This window comes from Humulus lupulus, chromosome 3 (genome assembly GCF_963169125.1).
Source record: "Humulus lupulus chromosome 3, drHumLupu1.1, whole genome shotgun sequence".
NCBI lineage: Eukaryota > Viridiplantae > Streptophyta > Magnoliopsida > Rosales > Cannabaceae > Humulus > Humulus lupulus.
In genome coordinates this window covers 281,764,707-281,784,785 of record NC_084795.1, presented here as the reverse complement: position 1 = coordinate 281,784,785, position 20,079 = coordinate 281,764,707, and the positions used below count along the sequence as shown (strand labels likewise).

Genomic DNA, 20,079 nt, shown 5'->3' with positions numbered 1-20,079 from the left:
AAAAAAAAATCCTAGAGCTAAGTTAAATAACATGCACCAGAAGGGATAACCAGTTATCCTAAGATGAGTAACTTTCTGCCATAAGAGGGGTAACCAGTTACCGAAGAAAGGTGACGAGTTAGTCATATTAAATATGAAAAGAAACATCAAATTTGAAGGAAAAAATGGAAGAACACTTTATTAAAAAGGAAGAAGAAGTAACTATGATTTTAGTAACATAAATAACTAGTTACCATAAAGAAACCATAAATATACACACACCAGAACGTGAAAGTAACCAGTTACCCTCAGAAATATACACACAAAGAATGTGAAGGTAACCATTTATCCATTCACGTTTTCATATTTTTATTAGTTTTCTTTCCAAATTTTGGTATTCCTATAAATGTTACAGTAAAAAGAAAATGCTGAAAAATTTGATTTGAATTTTTTTTACATATACTGGAAAAAACTATAAAAAAAATTACAATAATAAAAGATAATAAATAAAAAAATAGTAGAATAATTATGTAATGTTAAAATATATGTGTGAAAAAAAAGGGAAAAAAATAAGAAATAGAATGAGAAAAAAATAAGTACAAAAATAAAATAAAAACACAAGAAATGATGAATGAAAAAAAAATAGATGAATAAATAAGAATGAAAAGAAGTAGAAGAAAAATAATGGAAAAATGAAAAGAAAAAAAATATGAATAAAAAATTTGGTAGAAAAAAATGAAAGAAAAAATAGAATGAAAAAAAAAACTGAAAAAATATGAAGAAAAAAAACAATACAAATGAAAGAAAAAAATAGATAAATGAATAAAACTGAAAAAAAAATAATAATGAAAAAATGGAAAGAAAAAAAGATAAAGGAAAAAATTGATAGAAAAAAAAAGGAAAAAATGGAAGAAAAAATAATAAAAAAATGATGGAAAAATATAAAAAAAATTAAAAATAAAAATAAAATTACCTTCAAAATCAAAGAAAACATAATTATGATAAAAAAATGTGACATTTCCATATTTTAGTTAGTTATTAATTGTGTTTCTCATACTTTAACTTTTTCTTTAATAAATTTCTCATACAAATTAAGAAAAATATAACTCACATATTTTTGCACATTAGTGGCATAAAAGCCATATTTTTTAAAACTTCCCATAATATTATTTATCAAGGCCCAATGCTCAATATTCTACGTAGAGCCCAATGTGTAATATTTGTTTCAAGATATAAAAAAAAAGCCCAATTTGCAGTACAAGTTTATTTATCAATAACACTTCTCGAAATATGTCATTTTTTAATGGAATATAAAGTCTAAAATGTTGTAGTGTAGATTGAGAAAGAACTAAATGAAGTAGAATTTTATCCAAATCTAAAAGAAAAAGTATAATTTCCAAAAATATTATTATTTATTAATGGATGAAGTGGATAAGGGAGAAAAGAGATTGATTAAAATTATCAATTCTACCAAAGCATTTTATTAACTTCCAAAGAAAGAAACACATACTAAATTCACATAAGAGCCAAATAACTTAACTCACAAAAAGACCAAAAAAAATTGATATGACTAAATTAATATGTGACAGTCAGAATCCCGTGATTCGTAAAGGGAAAGACTGGGTAAAGCTATGCAATCTCACACTGCCTGAGGAAGGTTAAGCGTTATTCTAAGACTGCGTAGGTATAGGACTACACAGTTGAAGATGGCTTAAATGAATTGATTGGTACTACCTATATCAACAAGATGCATCTTCTTTTCGGTAGTCCATCACTTGATAACTCCAAAGTTAAGTGTGCTTGACCTGGAGTAATGGGTGATCTCCTGGTAAGTTTTTCCAAAAAACGTGCGAATGAGAACAAAGTACGCTGGAAAGACTCGTGTTGGTTTGTAGGGTCAGTCGTCATTCCAGGAAGTAACCATAGTGACGTGGGGCGTTACATAATATAACTAAATAAAAATCTTGAAAATAAAAAAAAAATCTTAAGTAATTAATATGACTAAATTTTTTGATATTATTATTTATTTTAAATTGTAAAAAAAATACTCTTTTATTTCCTTTCTATTAACCCAAATAACTTTAAAATTATTACACTTATTTCCTTCTTTCTTCTTTCTTATTAACATAGTGTAAATGAGAAAGAAAGGAAAAAACAGACAAAAGCATAAAACAAATTAAAGTAAAGAATTGAAGGGAATTGAATGAAAATCAAATATAAAGATAATTAGATTAATGGCTGAAAAAGAAAAGTATATTAAATATATATTTATCCAACTATAAAAGAAAAAGATATAATTTCTAAAAATATTAATCGTTTGGATTTGGATTAATTATAAAACCGAAATGTATTGCAAATATTACACTTTAACATAATTATGTGAAGTTGATGGAGAATTGAAAAAAGAAATTGATTAAAATTATCAATTCTACCAAAGCATCTAATGATCTATTTTAAAAAAATAGCCCTCTTAATTTCACAAAAATATAAAATAACTTAACAAAAAAATGTATATATCATATTGGAAAAAGTATTAACCAAATATCAAAACTAAAAATAAAAAAATTACATGTAAATATAAAAAAAAAAATATGCCCAACGTAATGGAGAATCTAGTAACTGAAGAAGACCTCAGATACATAACCTGACACTAATTAACCAAATAAAGACGATTAAAGGTAATAGATTATAGGTAATTTTGTTAAAACTTAGTATTATATATTTTTAAACTTATTTCTTTTATTCTTTATCAATAATATAACTTATTTAAGATCTCATTAGTTGTCGAATTCTGCTATTTGAAAAAAATTATAACCTAATTGTCTTTTCGTGATAGTCTATTTTATAATTATACCATATATTTTATTAATTTTTAAAAAAATTCGAATAATTTACAGTACTCAAATCATAATTCAAACAGTTTATTTTTCATGCGTATAAAAAATTTAGTCACGTGTGTAATTGACTGTTTAAACTCTAATTTTGGTACTATAAATTATTTAGAATTTCTCGAAAATTAATAGAATGTTTACTATAATTTTTCTAAGTGTTAGAAATAAAAAATGTGGTTAGGATAGGTGCATAGAACTACCAAAAAAATTATCCAATATTATATATTGCTTATTATAAAATTCATGACATAGGGTAGGTATACTAATTAAAGTTTATTAAATATATATATATATTTAGCATTGGTTAATTAGCCTATATGTTTCCACACTTAGAGGGGTCCATCCCCACCACTTACTAATATATATAATTATATATAATGACAATTAATATTTATTGTATTTGGTGATGATATGGGACCAGAGAATAAGACACATATTCTAAATTTAATAACCATATTATAAATAATAGCAATATGTATAGGTAGCCATTGAATGACAATATGTATACATGATAGATAGGGTATTACCCGATAAATTAGGGTTTAGGGTAGGACGATAGTACAAAAATATGAACCTAATGCAGATATAGAGTAGAGTATGGGTATAGGTGTACCCAACCCTATTTCCCTACCCGATTATATATGTACATTTATTTATAGTTATTTGCATATCTATATATAAATTTATATTAATATATTTAAAATTTAATTATATTTTTTAAGATATAAAAAAATAAAATTCTATAAGATAAATTAAAAAATACATAGAAATATTAGTATATCTTATAAATATAAACACATGTCATATAATATATATTATAAATAGTTAATATACATTTTCAATTATAATTTATACACTAAAAATTGAATACTTAAGGATCTAAAATTATAAAATCAATTAATATCTACTATGTACATATTCTAAATATAAATATAATGTTTCCTATTAGTATTTACTAAATATAAATATAATGTTTCCTATTAGTATTTAGGATCTTTAACACATTATATTACATTTTAATTAACTTTACAAGTATAAATAAAAATAATATATTATATTAATTGTTACACCCAAATTTCGAGGATGAATAAATGAGTATCGAAATATAGGCTCGTAAAGCGTAAGCTCGAAGATAACAAGCAGTGGATGGACACTTGTAAAAATTTATATGATTCCTGACTTGTTCTTGTTGGCGATCGAGCACAAGTTTAAAGGTTCGAGCTTAAGCGTCAAGCTTGAAAGAACGAATCTTCTCCGATGCACATGGGTGTTATTCGAGCCTTAGTTGTAAGCTCGAAGATGTTGGTCTTCGAAGATTGAGATCGATGAAACTACTGGCTAAGGAGGAGGCTGACTGAAATAGCGAGCTCGAAGTATTGGTCGATCTCGAAAGCGCGTTAACCTTGCATTCAAGGTCAGCAACGCGTTTGACACACGATAGTTCTTAGGAGATCCCTATTCCTTAGGGATTTGTTGTTTTCGAGTATTAAATCTCAATTATCATGAGATATTATGTATTAAATGTATTTATTTACATTTATTTCAAATTTGAATAATTGATTGTAACTTCCCAAAATTAGTGGAAGATGTTCTCATATCCAAGCCTATAAATAGCATGGTATTTTTCATTTGTACTCACGCATAATATTGTACTGAGAATACTCTGTTGAATTACTCTGAGAAAGCTTTGTGAGGGTATTACGAATTAATAATATTGACTCGTGAACTAGAGAGATTTTAACTGCTAAACCACGTAAAAATCCTATTGTTATTTTCTTATTTTCTAAATCTTTGTTTAGTGCTCTTTAGATTTAAGTTGATGAAAAACGACGTCAATATTAACTTTTACAATCTCTCACATTATATTATATTTTTATTAATTTTATAAGTATATTTTTATTAGCATTTACTATTTTTAATGTTTAATCATGTTATGTTTCATTTAATTTTATAAGTATAATATATTGATTTTTTTTTTTAATTTTAAATTTTATTAGGATAGGGTTACCCATAGGTACCCTATATACGTTAGGGCAATACCCGTACTTTAGCCGCTAAAAATTATAAGGTAATAGGGCAGGATATAAGTAGAACATTTTTTTATATGGTAGGGACGTGAAATAAGCATACCCTATTCATACCCTACCCGTTTCCATCCTTATATATATCACAGTTCAAAATTGTATATTTTTTTTTACTAATTTTGATAGAAAAATTTCATGATAAATATTTTTTTTAACAATATGTAAGATCCACGCACGTCTGAAGTTTCTATGGTGGAAAATCTTGACAGATGCACTTCCAACCACTTCCAAATTGGCCAATTTCCTACTTGTGGATAACACATCTTGTACTCAGCGTGGTAGAGAGGAAGAATCTTCTTTCCATTTTTTTTGGAAATGTCCATGGACAACTAAATTATGGTTTATCAATCTTCATGGGTTGAAGTCTGAAAGGATAGTCCTTGATAATTAGAGGGCCTGGTTTACTTTCTTCCAACATCCAATATCCCTAATCATCTTTCCTTTGATGATTTCTTTCTTCAAGCATTAGTGCTAGTGGAGATTATATGGAGAGAGAGAAATGAAGTAGCTCGTGGGGCATCGCCTAATTCGTTTACCTCTCTCTGCACCAAGTATACAACTAGACTTAATGAATGGACAACATTCCTTCTCATTGAGGGTTCTACAACAGCAAAATGCCTCCCACCTCCTACTGGATGGCATTGTCTCTCTACTGACATTGCCATTTCGGAAGAGGGACCTTTTGTTGCAATCATTTTTTGAAACACCCTTGGTGAAGTTGAGTCTGTAACTGCTCAAAGAATTAAGGAAGTGGATCCGACTCTGGTGGAAGGTAAGAGGGTGTTTGACACCTTTACTAAAAAATGTTTTTTGTTTTTAAAAGCTAAAAACTGTTTTTGAAAATAAATTGAGGTGTTTGGCGTTGTTTTAAAAAAAAACAGTTTTAAAAACAAGGTTATAAAAAATAGGAAATTTTGAGAACATCAAAAAGTTGTTTTCTGTTGTTCTCAAATTTTTTTATCACATCATTTTTTTAATTATTATTATCTAACATCATTTATTGTCACATCATTTTCTCTGTCATTAGTTTCTCTCTCACATCACTTTCTCTCTCATCATTTTTTCTCTCTCTCAATTTCCTCTCTCATCACTTTCTCTCTACTTCTCTCTCTCCATTTTCTTTCCCAACACATTCTTTCTCATTTTTTCTTGGATCAATTTCTCTATTCTCAATTTCTATTTCTTCAAATTTTCTCTCCTTACTTTCTCACTTCTTATTTTTCATCATTTTTTTTCAAATTATTTTATCTCATTATTTATTACAAACTTTTAAAATATTTTTCTATTTGTAAATATATTTGTTAATTTTTTATTTAAAATTTTAAAAAAAAAAAAAACTAAAAAATTGTTTTTAGAAAACATTAACTGAACACCTCTTGTTTTTATAAAACTACAAAAACAGTTTTTTGTTCTCAATTCTGATAACACAACTTTGAAAACAAAAAACTGAAAATAATGACAAACATGCCCTAAAGCTCTACTTCTTGCAGCAACATTGACTATATCCAAGGAGTACAGGGTAGTGGTCTTTAAAAGTGACAACCTATTGGTAGTTAGAGCTCTCAACAAACGTAACCACACTGAAGTGGTCATTCTCTTTGATGAAGTGAAGAGAGAACTCAACCGACTTTATGCTAAATTGCACCACGGGGAAATTGCTAAGGTGCCCCGTGAGTGCAATTTCTTAGCCCATAACTTTGCAAAATTGAGGGAGAAATTGATTGGAAAAGTTGTGACCAAAGCTCTTCCCAACAACTACAAGGCTTGGCAACCCCCTTGATGGGATCCTTCTAATGTTAATGGATTGGTATGTTGGAAGTGGCTTATTTGTGTTATTGCATTTATGTGTTTTAATTGTTGTTTATGCTTATGATTTTCGGTAGTCCAACTCTGGTTTCTCAGTTAGTGGATTGGTTCATCCTTGTGGTCTTCGTTTGTATTACTTTTATTTTCTTATTAGTTGCTTCTAGGTACTTCTCTCCTTGTTTTGTCGGAGGGATTGTTAGCCTTTAGTCTTTTCTTGCTTTGCTTAGCATTGTCTCCTGGTTAGTTGTGTCTTCTCGAGGTTTCTTTCAGAGAAGTGCCCTTGTGTTGTATCCGTCTTTTAGTTTAATATCGTCTTTTGTTGCATTCTTTAAGCATGACTCACTTTAGAAAAGAAAAAAAGACGATCGGTGATTTACAATTCTATATCAAATGGCGAATCGGACGACTCACACGAAGTGAGGAACTAATCTTGTAATTACTCAGAAAAATTGGTGAAAATAGCCTCTCTCTCTCTCTCTCTCTCCCTTTTTAAGTGATTTTGCACTCTGGTTTATTTTTGATAATTTTTTGCAAAATGACCTATGTCTAAAATTCGACCAGTTGTCTAAATTTTTTGATCACCTGTTTAAATTTTTTGACCATTTTTTATAATTTCTGACTAGCTATCTAAATTATGAGAGATTATTTTGTAAATAATTATTAAAACTAAAATAGAGTGTAAAATAATTTTAAAAAATAGATTATTTTACCAAGAGGCCCAATTACTAGTTAGTTAGTGAGACACTTTATTAATTTATTAACGTAAATAATACGTAAGTATAGTTTTATTTATTTATTTTAATTAGAAAATAGAAAATTAACGTAGAAATTAGAAAAAGGAGAAAGATCTCAACCAAAGCTTAGCGTGTATTACGTGGCCAGCCCAATCCAATGTAAACTTTACAACTACTACAAAACATTGTTTATTCCGAACTGTACAATGTTTTTTTAGTTATTATTATTTTCCATTTATTGATGCCTTTTTGGTATAGATCGAACTGAGTATTAATTTTTACTCAAAGAAAAAAGGGAAGGTTACTTTAATTTTGTAAAAACTTTAATTTTGTAACGCTTTTTACAAAATTCAACGAGTTTGGATTCGTTTTTAAGTTTTTAAAATATTAAAATATATTTCGTAAATTGGCTCCATTTTTTTTGTATGTGTTTGTAAATATTATGATGGAATAATGTGTAAAAAGGTTAAATATAGGGACTATTTTGAAATAAAGTTTTTAGAAAGATTGTTATTTTTAAAAAAAAAATTATTATATGTTACAATGATGTGTGTATTATAACAGAGAATATGATAATAATTCTCAATTCTATTTATATTTCGTAATACGATACAATTCACAAAAAACATAATAAGAGAAGAAGTGTCGAACATTATCATGAGAGAAGCGAAAACTGCAGCAGCACCACCATCTTTAGGACTAATACCACCATATTTAGGAGACAAATACTTGTGTATATTAGGGCTGAGCATAAAATTCGAAAAACTGAAAAAATCGTGTACACCGACCTACCGAACACCGAAAAAACCAAAACTGTTTAAACCGAAAAAACCGCCGACGGTGCAAACCGCCACTGTTCGGTCGGTTTTGAAATTTTGGGTGAACCGATCAATAAAACCGAAACCGACCGAACATAATAAAATAATAATATATAATTATTAATTATTAAAATTTTTAAAATTTGTACTTTTAATTATGGATTTTTAATTATGTTTCAAACTTTAAAATTTGTAAATATAATTATGTTCTATATATTTATGTTTTAAAAATGCACAAAAATGAATTCCAACAATCCAAAATTTTTAATTTTTTAACTAAAACTTTAAAAAAAAAAAAACAATAATCAATTCGGTTTGGTCGGTTTAACCGACCAAACCGCGGTCCAAAACGGTCGGTTTTTTTTTTTAAACTGGTTTGGTTCAATCGGTTTTTGGATTGCACCAATCCGGACCGAAAACCGAATTCTGGATTTTTTGTTGTGAAAAAACCGCCCAAACCGACCGATGCTCACCCCTAGTGTATATACATATATACTATTTTTGGTTTGAGTCTTAATTGAACCTACAACTTCTTAGTACAAAGCAAATAGGGCCCCATCACTAGGCCAAACTCGCGATAGTGATTGTTGACTACCTTTGAACTTCTCGAGATTAGTAAAATATTTATGAAATTTTTTTCAAACCAATGAAGTTTCTAAATTTATAAATTGCACACGGTTAAATTTATTATAAATTTAAGACAGTTGTTCGATATTCCATTAAAAAGGAGAGTATCGGTATACCCTCGTGTTTTTTACACCTAAATAGTTATAATCTTATTATATATATGATAATATATATTATAGCTATAGTGAGCATCCCATCCGTTTTTGAAATTTTTTGAATAATTTATGGTGCAGAAAACAATATTCAAATATTCTTTTTGCACGCGTGCCTAATTTTTTATATTACGTGCAACATAATGTTTGAACTATATTTTCTGCACCGTAAATTATTCATAATTTCTTAAAAACTGGTGGGGTGTCTACTATAGCTATAATATACACAGTCATATAAAAATCAAGATTATAATCATCCAGGTACCAAAAACACGAAAAGTATATCGATACTCTCCTCTTCACGGAAGTACGACAGAAACTCCTAAATTTATTATTATTTTTTCTAACTTTCTATCTATTAGTATGCATAGGCTAAAAAAAATATTGTAATTGCCACAAATTTATAAGTAAGAGTTAATTATTAATTAAATTAAATTCAAGTACTTAAATGTTACAAAAAATAGTCTATAGACTACTTTTCTAATTGAGGAATAATTCAGGGGTAACCCTTGAAAAATTAATTTACAAAAAGAGTAACCACAAATTTAGAAATTACAAAATCCGCCCATTTCCAAGTTTCCGACTTTCTTCCTCCATTTCTATATCTCTCTCGCTATATAAATAAATTTTTGTCTGAATCTCGGAATGTGGAGTTTTTGGGGGTCTGACACTCTCTCAAAAAGCTCTTCTTCTCTCTCGCATTGATTCTCACTCAGACATTTTCACAACCAGGAGATCGTCATTTCTCGATTCGAATCAAACACTTGGCCGCCGGCAATAATCGGCGACGGCGTGGTGGAACTCGGTGGCAGTTTGTTCTCTCCTGAGTAGAAATCTCGAGAGATCTGGTTGGTAAATATCCGAAACCTTACTTGTTTTCCTTGATTATTTTCTGCATTGCTTCGCAAATTTGACAAAATCCTTTTTTAAATTGAAGAATTGCTTTTAAAATAAAGGCGTACGCCGGAAATTTCCGAAGCAGAGCTGGAGACCGTACAGGAAGGGAAGCAGAAGGGTCCGCCTGCGGCCACCAACGGTCAGATCCGGTACCGATCGCCGTCATCTGCGGAGCTTCTCGAAGGTCAGACGAATTCTCCGCCTTCCGATCAGGACCACCATCATCACAGTCAGAGCCTTTTCGAATCGGAAAAAATGTCTAAGCGACCAGGCGGAGGTCGGCCTCTGGGTCACGATTCTTTCGGGGATAAGATCCAGAGGTACAGAGGGATATTTTTGCTCGTCTCCGTGCCTTTGCTCCTCGTTACCTTTATCGTTTACGTGATGCCGACGCGTTCCGAATACACCATTGCTAACCGCAAGGTTTCGCCTACAGCACTCAGATCCAAGACCTCTTATGCCGTTATCTTTGATGCTGGTAGCTCCGGTAGCCGCGTCCACGTCTTCAATTTTGATGGCAACCTTGATCTGATCCCCATTGGTGGCAATCTCGAGCTATTCTTACAGGTTATTTTTCTACTCTGCTTTGCTTTCTTTCTTTGTTGGTATTATTATTGATTGGAATTTATTTTTAAATTCATATAGTAAATTTCAAAAATGCAGATTAAACCAGGACTAAGCGCATATGCTGATAACCCTCGCTCTGCTGCCGAATCTTTGATTGGTCTTCTTGATAAAGCGCAGGAGGCAGTTCCCAAAAAGCTGCGTTCTTCAACTCCAGTTCGAGTTGGGGTAAGTTCCATGACTGCTAATCCAAAATGGAAATTATCCTAAATGTTATGCTAACTCTTCATATGCACTATTACTAGAGTTTGGAAGGTACGAGATAGATTTGAATTGTGTTTTGTTTTCCACATTTAAATAATTAAGGAATTTATTACTGAAATGCAGGCTACTGCTGGCTTGAGATCTTTGCCCGGAGATACATCTGAACGCATTTTGCAAGAAGTAACTTATGTTCCTTGTTCTATGTATCTGCTTATCTTGGATCAATTATGCAGCTTACTATATCTTTTAGTGGTTTTTCTATTCCTAATACATCACCTTGATTTCTAAGGTTAGGGATTTGCTGAGAGAAAGAAGCAGTTTCAAACTTGAGTCAAAGGATGCAGTGTCTGTTATTGATGGAACTCAAGAAGGATCCTACCAATGGGTACGATTTATCAAATTCCTAAATAGTTATGGATATTTTTATCATTATTTGAAATCATTTACTAAAATTAGTGCTAGTAGTCACCAAGACTTGTGTTATTTGCATGACTTTGACATGTACATTTAATGCGTCCTTTTGCTTTAAATGCCTTTAAGGGAAGAAAAAAAAAAGACAATTTCTTTGACAAGGAGATGATTACATATTAATGAAACTTAAATTATCGTACAATGGGTTTTCTAACTACTTAAAGTTTCTACATTCCTTTTTATTGAATTAGGATATAATCTGAACAAGGTAGAACCCTGTTTTGGTACTTGGCATTGTGGCATTTACACTTAAGAAAGTGCCAATTAGTAGAAGGGAAAAACAGATCCTTTTGTTTTATAAGATTTTTTGCCAATCACCCCCAGGACAGGGTTAATGACTAGTGGAGCTTTTTACGACAAATAACAAGTTAGTTGTTACAAGTTCAACATGTGGTGAAATCTTGATGCTATTTATGTGGACAGTTGCCATACGGAAATAATTTTAAATTCAACCATTGAAGATCATTTTGTAAAATTTTAAAGCAAGAATAAGGGGATAGAATATAGTAACTTTTAAAAAAAATAATACTAGTGTATGTACATAACCAGAGACATACTTCAACTTTAGTTGCTTAAATCTCAAAAGAATATCCAATGGTTGAAAACAAATCCAGGCTTTAACAAAAATGAATATGCATAAGTAGCAGATTTAGAAAAATTTCTCTCTTAAAGAATCCTCCACTAGATAATTAATGGATAATCCAACATCTCCCAAGAGTCAACATGCAACATTTTGGTGAGATACCAAAATCTAGTTTAATGAAGTTATGTCATTGCCAACAAGGGCCTTAAAGTTCTCTTTGAAAGCTGGTTGTGTGGACAGTATGTGACTGCAAATCTGTATGAAACATAAATGGATATGATTCACATTATCCTTGGAGTTAAAAACGTAAATGTATATCATGCATTTTCTCTTAATTCTGCTTCATATTTGACAGGTGACAATAAACTTCTTGCTTGGCAAATTGGGGAAGAAATATGGAGATACAGTTGGAGTTGTTGACCTTGGAGGTGGATCAGTTCAAATGGCTTATGCAATCTCTGAAGCAGCTGCTGCGAAGGCACCAAAACCAACAGAGGGAGAGGACACATATGTGAAGGAAATGTATCTCAAAGGCAGAAAATACTTCCTCTATGTTCACAGGTTAGTGTTTTTCCCCAGTTATATATAATTTGTTATGTCTCATGATTTTGTACTCCAGATGCTTTTGATATCTTACCTCTATTTCTTGTAATGTTAGTTCTCTTTGTATCTTGAATTGTTAAAATTAACTTTTCACTGATTCAGTGGTATCATTAATTTCTTTGATTTGATTTTGTTTCCTTAGGTTCTATAGTTTGTTTGTTGCCACTGTTATAGAACTTTATGTAGCCTAGTTTAATTTTTCCTTTACATTTATTGTACAGTTACTTGCGCTTTGGCCTATTAGCAGCTCGAGCAGAGATTTTGAAGGTTTCTGGAGATTCTGAAAACCCTTGCATTTTGGGTGGCTATGATGGTATGTCGACTTCCATGATTTCTATACTGATGGAATTTGTTCTATCCTTTTCAATGTCATTACTTTGCTGATCTCATGTTAAATAAATCATACTTCTCTTCTAATTTACTTTATGATGCTGCATTTATTGCTTTCTCACAAGATAAAAACTGTCCTTGAGAGGTTTTCCTCTACAAAATTTATGGTGTCCAGAAATTTCTGTAAATAACATCTTGGTTTGCTTGTAGAATTTGTTTTTGGTCTGCATTTATTTATTTTGTTTCTTTATAGCATATGTTTCCAAAGTGCCAAATCTGGATTCGTGTGAAGCCTAATACAGTGCAGACATCATGACATTGTATCAAATAGCTTTGTTTTTCAACAGTCTTTAAGTAAAGGGCATAATTGCTGGAACTTCAGCGAGTAAATATACAGTTGAATCTTTTGTTTTTATTCTATATATTTTTCTTTTCCTCTGCATTTTGTCCAGTTTTGAGGTTCAGTGCTTTTGAGTTTTTGAAAAATTGATTCAGAACCAAAGTGTTTTGAGGCTGATCAAGGAGTAGGCCTTGAATATATCAAAAAACCTATAAAAATTCATACAAATTATAAAATAAAAAAGGGAAAAAAAAAAGAAAAAATAATAGTCTGAAACAATAATATGATAATTTAGTTCATAAAAAGATGCATAATTGCATAACAAAGTCATAAAATCTATGAAATTATTAGCAATAATTATTAAAAACACAAACTAAAGCATCAAACTTGGTAGTCTTAAGAGAAAAATCTAACATAGATTAAAGAAGTAGCCATTCCTGTCATTATCATCAAATGCTTTTGGGCATTGTTGAGTGAAGATTTAAGATTAAAGATGAAGTAAGACTAAAGCTTAAACAAAGTTTTTCATTGGTGGAATGGGTTGGAGGATGTAGGAGAGTTCTTCATGACAAAACATGTTTATCTCATTCCTCCTTTTTCTCCTTGTTATATTGTTGTTAACTACGTTTGTTATCATCAAATGCTTTACATGAAGAACTCTACTTTGTTTTTGTTTAAGCTTTAGTCTTACTTCGGCCCAATTTGAATTTAATCCAACTTTAAAAGGCCTTGAGAATTTAAAATACATTGATGAGAAAATCAAATAGGATACGCTTGAGCCTGGAGTGGTTCTTCAGAAGCATAGCTTGTGGTGCATAAACCTCAGCTGCTTTTAAAGCAAGGAAAAAGAAAAAGAGGGGAAAAAAAAAGCTTGCAATATTGCTGCACTAACAGATGTGCTTGGGAATGATTCCAGATTATTTATTTTCATTCCAAAGCAAATGGAATCTTTAGGACTTCGTTGTTTTACTTTTTTCTTATAAATATTTTTATTTTCAGGGTCTTTTAAATATGGAGGACAAACATATAAAGCATCAGCTTCCTCATCTGGCTCAAGTTTAGACGAGTGCAAGATAATAACTGGCAAGGCTCTAAGAATAAGAGACACGTGTTCGCACATGAAATGCACATTCGGTGGGGTGTGGAATGGCGGAGGAGGGGATGGACAGAGGAATCTTTTCGTTGCTTCATTTTTCTTCGACAGGGCAGTTGAGGTATTTCTATTCATTTCACGCATGATAGAGTAGTAATTTCATTTACGCCGTCGGAAAAGTTTCCTCTAAACACATTTATACACATCCAGGCTGGTTTCGTCAAGCGCAGTAAACCTGTAGCCACTGTTCGTCCTTCAGATTTTGAAGAGGCAGCCAAGCGAGCTTGCCAAACTAAACTCAAAGATGCAAAATCTTTATATCCAGATGTGGACGAGTCTAACTTGCCATACATTTGCATGGACCTCGTTTACCAGTACACCTTGCTTGTCGATGGTTTCGGTGAGTTTCTCTATTTCGTCTTTAAAATCCAATCTGCATATTCTACCAAGCTTGAATTTGATATTTAGTACTGTTACTGTTTAACAGGTCTGGATCCTTGGCATGAGATCACGTTGGTGAAACAAGTTAAATACAACAATGACTTGGTTGAAGCAGCATGGCCTCTAGGCAGTGCCATAGAGGCCGTATCGTCGTGAACATAATCGCGGATGACACGATCGCCAGCCAACCAGCCAGCTAACTTGCCTACACTACACCCTTGAGCATCATCCTCGAGCAACACGCCGCCCGAGGTCAGACTCAGACTCAGACTCTGAATATTTTGGTATAAGATTGGATTCGGAAATTTGATTTTGGTATATAGGATAGGTATGAAATAATGAGAGAGATATGTTGTGGTGCAATTTATGTTTTGTTTGTAGTTAGTCCCATTTTTTTTTATCATTACCATTTGAGAGAATTTGCTGAAATTAGTTCATTTAGATTTATTTAGAAGTGGGGGTCGAAAAAATATTGGCGTATTCTTATTCCATTCATGTCACTACCGCTGCAGAGCCCATTTTTTTTGTTTTGTTCTTGTTTTTGTTTTTATATTTGTTTTCTGTTTTGGCTCATATGCATAATAGAACCAACGAGTACTGTAACCAAAATTAAAACCACAATTTGTCTAAATTAGATCTTGTTCTTGTATTTAAACAAGGCAAAGGAAATAATTGTTTTAGTAGCATATTTTGCTTTGGGGACGAAAATATGTATAGGGTATACGTAACGGCATCTCTAATGGAATACTAGAAAGATTACGCAATATTTATTACATTTTACAAAAAAAATATAACTTTAATAATGATGTTTTAAAAAGTGTGATTAGTCACTATTAAAGTGTGCTAAATTTGACATAAAATATAATGCCAAATTTAGTACATTAATAAATACTATTTATTTATTTATTATATTACTACTAATTATTATAATTGGGTAGGTGGCAATTAATAATCAATTTTATATTATTTTTTATTTTTTAAGAGCAAATTTCTTGAATAGTATAATTTGGATGATAAAAAAAATTAATTTTGTATGTTCTCAATAAATACTAAATGAATTATTGATTTTTTTGTATTAATTTATATCTTGTGTGCGTTGAAACATAATTACAAATATTGTGTTAAATATAACATTAACTTTTTTTTTTATTAAATTTGGAACAAAATTTATATTTTGTATTGGAGATAGTCTGAGGTACAATTATTCACTAATTCACTTTTTTTGTATTAAAAAAGAAACATTTTAAGGGATTTCGAATTTAGAGTGTTATTCATATTACATTTTAAGGTATTGATTTACGGTGTTCAATCAAGAGTTAATTGTGTATTCGTTGTATTATAGATCATTTATTTATATTTTCATTATATTTAAACATTATATATTAGGAAATTTTTATGGTAGTGGCTTCAAAAAGAGCTTTATCGGTGGGACTCTTTTGTGTTCTCAATCTGTGAACAGTTTTTTGCGCGATTTTTTTAATGACATTGTATATTGTAGTTATTTAGAGCATCCTGCAAATTTTCAGAAAATTCTGAATAATTTAAAGTGCCAAAAACTAGTTTAAATACAGGTTGTTGCACGCGTGACTAATTTTTTTATGCACGTGAGAAATAGTATGTTTGAACCTAGTTTTTTGTACTGTAAATTATTCAGAATTTTCTAACAAATTTGCATGATGCTCTAAATAACTACAATGTACACGATCATTTAAAAAAATTCGCGCCGAAAATTGTGAATCGGTCAGAAATACAAAAAAGTCTCACCAGTAAGGCTCTTTTTGTAACCCCTAACTCAAAACATATTAATTTCAATATGTATATTTACCTAATTAAATACTCGCTCAATAATACCTTATTAACAAATTTTGTAACTATGAAATATATATTTATACATAATAAAATTATTAATAACTTTCTAAATTATTAGATTTTTTTTTCTTTCATAAAAAAAAATCTAATAATTGAGAAAGTGGAATAATTAAATAATTTTTTTTGGATTATTTGCATCAACATTAATTGGTCTATTAATATATAATACACAAAGAATAATATAATATATTTGTGTATTAAGATTCAACATATTAATTTTTTGTCAAATGGTGGGGTTAACTTGTGTTTAATTTATTTGTGATTCAACGCCGTTTATTTTATTTTTAAATCCTAAGTTGTACAAAATTTTCTATACAAAAATAGAAAGAGAAAAAAATATATTTGATGTAATATTTAGGTTAAATAGCATTTGGGGTCTCCAATCTTTACTACTAAGTAATCTCAATTTTTATTTTGTAGCAATTAGATTCACAACCTTTATTTTTAGGCTCATTTGGGTCCTCAATGTTATATTTTATTAAATAAATTTTAATTTATAAGTTTAAAATATGATTTTAACAAAAAATAAAAAAAAACACAACACCTATTTTTTTTCTCTTTAAACCATTTTTAATTAATTAATTAATTATTACCAAATATACTATTTTGGTAATTGAATATATTTGGTAATTGACTTAAATATTCTCTTGAAATAATAAGAAATAAAAACAAATTGCATACTTTCAATTTTAGAAGCATTAAATTTATTAAGAATGTTTCTATCTATAACATCATTTTTATATTTGAGAGGCATAATAGAAAATAAATTTGTTATATTTGATAAGAATATTTAGGTTAATTTACCAAAATAATATATTTGGTAATAATTAATTTGGTTAAAAAGAAAAATAAATAGGTGCTACATTTTTTTTTTGGTTAAAAATCTCATTTTTTTTTCTTATAAATCAGGTTTTATTTAATATAGGGGTATTTGTGGCATAAATACTTACTGTTTTACAAAAATTTGGGACTTAAGTGATACAAGTGGTAAATCTTGAGGACCCAAGTACTATTTACCAATTTTTCTTTTTTAAATGAGGTTTTGAAATATTTATGTCTAGTTAAGTAGCGTTTCTGAAAAAACTAAAAGCTATTTATTTAAAATGTTTTAGATTAAAATTATTTAGTATACATATACGTGATAACTTATTAAATAATTTATTCAACAACTATAATTACAACTAAAATCTAAAGATCTCACAACCTAAATTCATATTTTAGAGAGAATTTTTAATTATTTCATTTTTTTTCTGATTCTTACCTAAATTATTTAATATAAAAATATTTTAAATAATTATTAATTTAATAATGAAGATATTTTTAATTTAAAAACAATAGTGATTTTATATATGCATGGCACTGTTATGGAGTGAACTAAATTTTTTTTTTTTCATTTATAATTTAGTGAACACATAACAACTTAATATTTTAATAAATAAAAAATTCCCACAATGATCTTTATATAATTCGAGAGTCCAAATATTTTGTGCAACAGCTCAAACTAATGTTAAAGTGATGAGGCTTAGATTTTAGGTATTATATTTAATATAATGTTTGATTGGTTAAATAAATGTTATAAATTTAAAATGGTGATTATTTAATTTTGTGAGGGAATGTTATATTATTTTATATAATATAATATAATATTATATTAAATAATGTAATAAATGTAATTTGTCATATTTTGTATCATAATATTGAGTTACAAATTGGACACATGTGTGCGTCTAATTGTGCAACATATTTTCAGAGTTACAAAATCGACTAGAAATCTGTAACTTCTAAAAAATCACTCAATAATATGTAGATTGAGAGTTACACATTTTGAGATTGAATTTCATAAGTCATAATGTAATATGGCTGTTGAATATATGATTTTATTTTTAACTTCTATTAGGTGTATGGAAGTTACAAAATCAGGTGGAAAAGATATGAGACATTTTGAGAAAATGTGCAAAATAAGGATGTTACAACAGCCTTCAGGCCGCAGCCAAAAGCATCCTAGGCCACAACCTGGGAGACAGAAGCTCACAGCCGCAACCTGGGAATATCCCAGGTCACGGTTTGGGGTGCTGTCAACCAAATTTCATTTTGCTATTTTATCAATTTGAATGTTTTTAACAACTCAAGTAACTCATAAATTTTCATTTTAATTCCATAAACATCCAATTAAACATTGGTAACAATCAATGGGTTGGTGGAATTTGAAATTCAAAATCTATTTCAAAAACTCTATAAATAGGAGCCTAAGGCTCACTTATAAGACACACAATTTTCTATTCACAAAACACTTGGATAGAAAATACACAAAAGGACTTGATAATTCCATAGAGCTATTTCCAAACTTGAGAGTTTCTTAGTGCTTAGAGAATCAAGGGAAATAAACTTTTTGACAAACGTCTTGAACCTTGTTCAAGTTGGTGATTCCCACTGCTTTATACTTTAATTGTGTGAATGTGAGAGTTTCTTTCGAGAGTTCTTATTCTTATATTTATTTTTCTATTTCATTTGTTATTACTTATTTCTTATACTTTTATATATTTATTTGTATTGTTATGATTTGAGGTGTATTTCTTATTTACCTATCATCTTTCTTCTTCTACATATTTCTATATATTTTTAATAATTGAGTTGTAATATTTATTTAAATTATCATAGTCTTTTCTAATTTCTTGATTAGAGTTGTAATTCGGTTTCTATATATTCGATTGAAATAATATTCTCTAACTTATGATGTAATCATTTATCTGAGTGCAACTACCAACAAAAGAATGTATGACTGACAAATTACAAAGAAATATATCTATTAAACTTGTAATAATTAACATATAATCAAAATGATATAACCCCTTAACAACCAACTCCTGACCAATCACAACAAAAGCTTAATTTTACACCTCTAAATATAATAAATTATAAATATATAATATATATATATGTATATATATTTATAGGACTCTATTATTGCTTGAGAAGTTGACGTAAACAAGGTTGAATGGTATCATGGTAATTTACAAGCAAAACCAACGTTGTCTTAAACTATGACATGCATTGTTTTTAAAAGTAGAAGTAGTCTTTACTCAAAAGTAGGTCTTCTTTTTTTCTAATTAAAAAAAAGTTCAAACCATAGAAAAACAGGACTTATTATTTGAAGAGTTTATGACTTTTTAGACCTGTAATTTGACTCATTATTTGTTTGGACTTTGTATTTTAATAAATTATTTTTTAAACTCTGTATTTTTTAAAATAGTTCAAATAAACCCCTAAACCTAATTTTGATCAAAGTTTTTTGAACTAAAATCAGAAATAATTCATTAAACTAACAACTCAAAACAAAAATACAATCATTCTACCTAAAAATTGTGTTGTTATATTCAATTTTTTGTTCATCAAAATCAGGTTTAGGGGTCTATTTGAACAATTTTACAAAATACAGGATCTAAAAAGTAATTTGTTAAAACACAGGGTCCAAACAAATAATGAGACAAAATACATGTTTTAAAAATGTATAAACACTTATTTTGGTAGAAATA

General features: G+C 29.3%; 1 protein-coding gene across 2 annotated transcripts; it reads left to right on the top strand.

Moving 5' to 3' along the window:
• Nucleotides 1-9,728: 9,728 nt before the first annotated feature.
• LOC133824714 (apyrase 2-like) lies at nt 9,729-15,363 on the top strand. 2 transcript variants are annotated; one of them, XM_062257688.1, is made up of 10 exons: nt 9,729-9,939; nt 10,029-10,555; nt 10,652-10,780; nt 10,940-10,996; nt 11,106-11,201; nt 12,226-12,431; nt 12,695-12,786; nt 14,143-14,357; nt 14,447-14,636; nt 14,724-15,363. In XM_062257688.1, exons 2-10 carry the CDS (start codon nt 10,244-10,246, stop codon nt 14,831-14,833), a joined length of 1,407 nt encoding a protein of 468 aa, XP_062113672.1. In that variant the 5' UTR covers nt 9,729-9,939; nt 10,029-10,243; the 3' UTR covers nt 14,834-15,363. The 2 variants fall into 2 exon arrangements, with proteins under 2 accessions (XP_062113672.1, XP_062113671.1); XM_062257687.1 differs by having other exon boundaries at nt 9,730-9,943.
• The last annotated feature ends 4,716 nt before the right edge of the window (nt 15,364-20,079 follow it).